At 35.6% G+C, this 6409-nt stretch overlaps 1 protein-coding gene across 1 annotated transcript in view; it reads right to left on the bottom strand.

The window, feature by feature from the left end:
* grid2 (glutamate receptor, ionotropic, delta 2) overlaps positions 1-6409 on the bottom strand; it is a 179552-nt gene that overhangs the window by 91400 nt on the left and 81743 nt on the right. Inside the window, exon 9 of the mRNA XM_015052766.1 lies at positions 636-774. Coding sequence (XP_014908252.1) covers positions 636-774 — 139 coding nt within the window. The remainder of the gene's footprint in view (positions 1-635; positions 775-6409) is intronic.

Below are 6409 nucleotides of genomic sequence, written 5' to 3'. Positions count from 1 at the left end.
GCATTAAATACCCTCTTGTACAATTTATCACCCAATTTCGTTATAATCCATATCATTTTATTGCATGGTTTCTATGACAAAGATTATTATTATTATTATTATTATTATTAAATTACAACTAATTCCATGCTTCTTATCTTACTACTATCTCTCCTCATTGTATGTACACTTTCATCTTCTGCAAAGGAGAGGACACCACCTCACAATGTGATAAATGATTGAGACAAGATTGTGTATTTGCACATGTGTGTGTTCATGCCGAGAGGAGCAAAAAGGGTTCTAAAATTTCTAAGTAGACAGCTGAACTTATTTTTTAAAACACAACGAAACCTATGCAATCCTTTATAAATGAGACTCATGGGTTTTCTCAGAATCAGTAAGATGCTTCCAAAATTGTCTCTGGTTTAGGGGACACCTTAACCCAAGGAATGTAATGGTTGTAGTCCTGGGTATGGATGTATGCAGTCGCTCCTGACGCTCTGACACCAGACCAGTGCATATTTTATAAATCTGCCCCAAATGTATTTAGCAAAAACTGATAAGTGCTGCTAACATAAAGAAGTTTGAGTTTGTTTTTGTTTCTTTTTTTTTTTTTAGGAACTTCTCTTACGAGGTCATAATTTGTTGGTACTTACTGTATAGAGTTCTCTATTCGTGAGATGGTGAGGAAAGCAGCTAGATTGGCTGTGTAGGAAGAGATAACAATGAGAGCAAACATCCACCAAAATCCCATCATCATCCTGGTTGCAAGGGTGGTATATGGGACTTCTCCACCTAGGGAAAAAAAAAAAAAAAAGAGAAAGACGATAACAGTTAAAAAAATGTGTGAAAAAAGAGAACGTGTCAAATTACAAACATACAAACATGACTTTATTTAAGAATATAAATATGCTCAAACAGTGCATTACATCCTGACAGATTAACACAATGTGATCTGTTTTGGATTGAAACTGATCTCCACTGTGTGAAATGTATAGACCACTACACACTGAATCAGAAAATCACATGCCTTAAATGTTGCACCTCAGATTTTACACAAGACATATAAATACATAAATAATTAAACTGCCTTCTTTTAACACCCAATGAGGACCATAGAGCATTTTTATACAAGACAAAAACTTAACAGGAAGTTAGCCAAAAATATGCTAAATCAAGAGCCTGTGAGCCTTTGTGTTATCCCATTCAATCAGCAATTCTTCTCCTACCAAAACTCCAACACATACTTGACACCCAGATAATCCCATATTCCTTTTATATCTCCACTTTCCCATCTATGGTGTTTTTTGGTGCTTTTGCCACTTTACTCCAAGGCTTTTCTTTTGCCAGGTTAAAACATTTTATTCAATTTGAATGTGTTATCTCTCCACACTCTGGGTTTTATACTGTACTTTGGACGTTGATGTCGTGTTTTACAGCTAGCCTGAAGGCACTATAATGTATGGGCATTACATTTCATGCAGCTCACATAATCCTTGTGCATGGCTGATGTAGCATCCTATGTTATGTTGCACTTATTTTATTTCATTAAATATGCATTTAAAATTCATGAAACATCTATGATCCTTTCTTTTTTAATATAAAACATTGTTATGATCACCTCGCTAGAAAATGTTATCAGTTGAACTCTTCTAAAAACATATTTTTAAAACAGTGTTCATGAGAAATCCTGAAGATCTGAATTGAACCTTTTCCCCTTATAAATGTACGTTTTGGGTACAAATATGTAGACATATTGTAGAATTGATTATGTCAAGGATTGACAATGATGTTAATTGTTGGTAAAGACGCATCTAGTATACAGAAATAAAGAAATCCATAAATAAAATTCATCTCGACAGCAGGAAATTGACATGTTTTAACTTAAAGTTGACTAACAACATTCACTCTCTTTAAAAAGAACATGATATCAGAAGATAAATCAGGTTTATTTGGCTTTAGTGACGATCAGAGTCGATGGAGATAACAGGGTCAGGATAATATCCTTCTTGTTAGGGGTTGATTATGGTAGCAGCTAAACAAATGCCAAGTTAGAGTTTCAGGATTTCTTTCTCACAGTGAAGCTTCTCATTTACACTTGAAAGTACAGAGTTTCTGTTTTGTCAAGACACCGTACAAATTTGCTTTGGTTAAAAATCTGAAAAAAAAAGAGAGAGAGAGAGAGAGAGAGAGAGAAAAAGGTTCGTGTTTGTGGATTCCAGTGCAGGCAAGTCGTGTCTTTGTGAACGCAGCTTGGCAGCATCAAAGGAGGCCTGCTTAGTCTACTCAATATAGCTTTCCATTCTTATTTATGGTTTTCCTCCTCCTCTGCTCCTTCTTCTTCTTCGAGATGAAGAATCAATCTGAATCTTTTGCTCATAAAGGCTCACCAAGGATGTTGCAGTTCTCAACTCCTACTTCATCCTAGTCATTCCTGCAGGTTTGAAGCAGAACATCTACCAAGATGTTTGTGTGTTTCGTTTTAGTATGTTATATGCCTGTTGGCCAGACTGTAGTAAAGTCTACCTGTTAAAGGTTTCTGTCACATTGTGTGCTGTTTCTTAGTCTAGTGAATAAACTAAAGATAGATGGCTTATACCTAACTTCAGCTGGTAACAGTTGCAAACAGATGAATCATTTGCTGTGAAATGATATAAGGAATGTCAAATACAATTATTACCTCTGATAGTGTTTTGGTTTTGTCTGAAGTTTAAGCACTCTAAATATGTGAGCTGTGAAGGAATTTAACTCCAAAAACTGAATCCTCCTGCATGTAAGTAGAGATTTCTTCAGTAGACAACTCCATGTAACTTGTAGCACTTTTCCTGTTCAAGTTCAGAGTATTAAACAGGATGGTGGTAGTTCTGTTTGTTGCAAAAGTGTTTTTTTTGTAAATTTTAAATATATTTTTCAGATTTGTCTTTTGGTATTCCAGGAATGCACTGAAAGTGGAGTAAAAAAGAGTAAAACTGTAAGAACCCCAAATTATTCACACACACAAAATATTTAGATTGAAACTTCATTTTCATTAAATAAAGTGTTAACAGGAAACAAGACGGGCATCTCTCAAAAGGTAAGAACAATGTGAAAGCTGTATCTAGTTAAACATATTCTGATTTTTTGTCTACACTTATTTAAAAAAAAGGAATATTTACAAATATTTAAACCTTTCCTAATAAAGAGAGGATGAATCTTTATCATCAAACTTTACTTATATTTGCTGTCCAGTTTTTTCATGTTTCCAACGATATTTGATAATTAATCTAGAAGTTTTCAGGTTAGGTCACTTTGCCATATTCTAAATATTTGACTCCCTCCTTCAAGCTGAGACTGGACTCATTTACTTCCAGTCAGGAAAAAAAATAAAAAATCATGTTTGTAAAATTCAAAGAATCTTTAAAGCTGAATCTGTCAGGGGTGTGAATAATTTTGGAGTTAAGAGTACATCTGTCAAACGTTAAGACAGAGGTCTTCAGCTTCAGGCATTGAAGAAGGCATTGCTTCTACACACCTGAAATAATCAAGTCAATATCAGGACTCTGAACAGATGACTGCGTACTGAGGAGGTAATTGAACCACTTGATTCAGGTGTGTTGGACCAGTACACTGGCCCCTGAAGACTGGAAAGGCCCCTACTTACGGTGTTTCTCAGGCCCACTTGGAAAATCCTAATTGGTGGATAACTTTCATTCACATTAAATGGTAGAAATCGATCTGTCAGTTACCTACGCGATGTAACTGGTAGATTGACAACTGCTTTTTTCACTCATAGTGATTGACATTACAGGCCAAAAAAAAAAAAAAAAAAAAACTCTTTCCCCGTTTTAGTGACTTTTAACACTGCCAGTTCTGCTGCTGCTGATTTTCTCATTCACTTGCTGTGTAATTAGTCTGAATCTAGTTCTCTGATTTTCAGACTAATAGTTAACGTTATTTTTTTTCTGTATTCTATTCCCAAGACGGGATTATTTGTCTTTACTTTTGCAATATTTTAAAATTAATACATATTAAATCTGACAGGTGGTCTTATAATACTGAAGCATCTGTTTATAGCCAGTGAGTCATTCTGATTCCTCATAGTCATAATGACTAAGAGGACTCTGAGTCATTCTCAGCTTCTCTGAAAAAAGTCATCAGAAAAACTCTTAATTTTTAGACTTATGTTTCTGTGCTTGTTTCAGTCAAATCTCACATGTTTTTGGTTTTTATTTGTTTTATATTTTTCCACAATCCAAAAACTGCTATGGTATATGAGGGCAACTTATTATTTGGAAATGCCTTATCCCCACAAATGTACAGTAACTACCCTACGGTCCTATCCATTGAATATCATATTGCACTTGAGAGAACCAAAGTTTAAAATGTAATAAAGTCTTACCAATTTAGAAATACGCTCACATTTGTCTATTACGAGGCTATTGCACCACGAGTCTTTCTCGATCCCTTAATGCTGAGTCAGGCTTAATTTAGAGTCCAAAATGCTGAGACTAAACTGCACTCCATCCTTACACGATGCAGTCAATACAATGAGGCAACTGAAAGGCAAAACATATCAAAGCAGGTAAGTATTTGACTTTTTCAATGCTGAAATATTTTTTTGTATTGAACTGTATTAAATCATCTCATTTTAAAGCCAAAGTGAATCTGTTTTTTACATTCTTTGAATACAAACAAACATTTAAGGCATTTCTTTTTGTTTTCAAGGATCTTTTGAACAAAAGATGTCTTCGAATTAATACAGTCCAATAACCACCAAAAACCTTAAATATGCTGTTAACGCTTTAAAAAATTATCACACGTTTTAAATTAGTTATCACATTCTACATTCTGGCATGAACAACTATAATAGTGAATAAAAACATAATTCACTGGTGCCCAGTTGGGAATCCATATTTTTTTATTGTGCAGGAATCCAATAAACCATCAATGCATAGTGACGTAGCTGCGGGTGGAAAGATATATCATGCTGCTTAACATAGCTGATCCTTCATGGCTCGAAAGTTGTGCCATAAATAAAAAAAATATTTTGCATCAGGTAAAGGAAAAACTGCTCTTGTTTTTCTAAGTCTTAACATTTCTATATAAATCAAGTAAAGACGCTTAGTCCCACAAGATGTTTGGTAAACCTATTTGATTTTCTTTCTATTTTGCATGTATACCGGCTTCTTGACTCCTAATTGCATGATGTCACAGATACCCAACTACATCAGTCAACTTACTGTATATAAAAATGCAGAGGGTTACTCGACAGCTCTCGCCCCAGAGACCCTTGGATGTCTAAACTAATCTCACGAAACGGTGTGAGTTAGATCTTTAGACGATCCAACTGGCTCCTTGCAAATCCTTTCCAACTTCTGAGATTAAAGTAGGCTTGCATTTTTTGCTCAAAACTCTGAAAATACTTTACCACTAAATGCAAGGTCTCTTCAAAGTTACAGCATCAGACCTGAGTCATTGCTGGATACAAAGCAGCTCCAGTGGTTCATTATAGGTGTTTAACGAAGGAAAGCATGGCTGGAAAATGTGCCAGTGTCGACTTCAAGTAAGAACCCCTGCATCTTCACCGCCTAGTGACGCAAGATCTTTTCAACAACAATTTGGCAATGTTTTTTCAGAGCTCTGAAAAATGTCCATTCAAATGACTTTTTGATTGAATAGTTCAGCAGGAGGTTCACAATTACAAAGACTACAATGAAAAGCTGCAAGGTTGGAGTCTTGGAGCATTTTAACAGTGTTCAGTCTTTACTTTTTTGCTCCCGTCAAACCTTTCAACCTTTGTGTTTCACTCTGTGAACTGGATGAACTTGCCAAACAGTGTTTGGAGGTCAGGAAACCGCTTGCCCTTCAAAGGTTTAGTAACGGAGACAGACACACTGTAAAATAAAATATGTGATTCTGCAATTTTGAAACAGAAGCACTGATTCTTTGTATTTTTACGACGCATTTAAAGTTGCAAACACTTTCACATAATAAACTTTGCTAATCATCCAGCTTGCAGACAATGAAGGTCGTTTTGTTTTATGCAACAGGAGTCTGTGCAGATGTCTTCTCAAAGCTTTGGTCTTTAGAAGAAAAATAATTATGTTTATGGTCCATCAAACTCCGAATCAAAGGAAGGAGGCTGTTCAAAACAACATCTGATTAAATAAGGTTCTTCTCCCATATCAAAGCATGGCAATGACTCATCAAGAATCAAGACCACAATACTTCAATGTTTTGCTGTATTTACTTAGATTAGAAGGTCAAGGATGAAAAAAAAGTCTAAGAAGAAAAACATCCCTTAGACCAGAGGTTCCCAAACTGTGGGAACCTCTGCGTGGATGGAGGCCCCCCCCTCCAACCACTCAGGGGGGGCGTGGATGGAGAAAAAAAAAAAAAAAAAAAAAAAAAACGCGGTAGGCCCGGGGTTTTTACCTTAAAGGGGCCAACT

The sequence above is a fragment of the Poecilia latipinna genome, unplaced genomic scaffold, assembly GCF_001443285.1.
Source record: "Poecilia latipinna isolate Pla-1442-1.1 unplaced genomic scaffold, P_latipinna-1.0 Scaffold1131, whole genome shotgun sequence".
Classification (NCBI taxonomy): Eukaryota; Metazoa; Chordata; class Actinopteri; order Cyprinodontiformes; family Poeciliidae; genus Poecilia; species Poecilia latipinna.
Note: the sequence above shows the minus strand (reverse complement) of the source record. Positions and strands in the feature narration are given on the sequence as shown.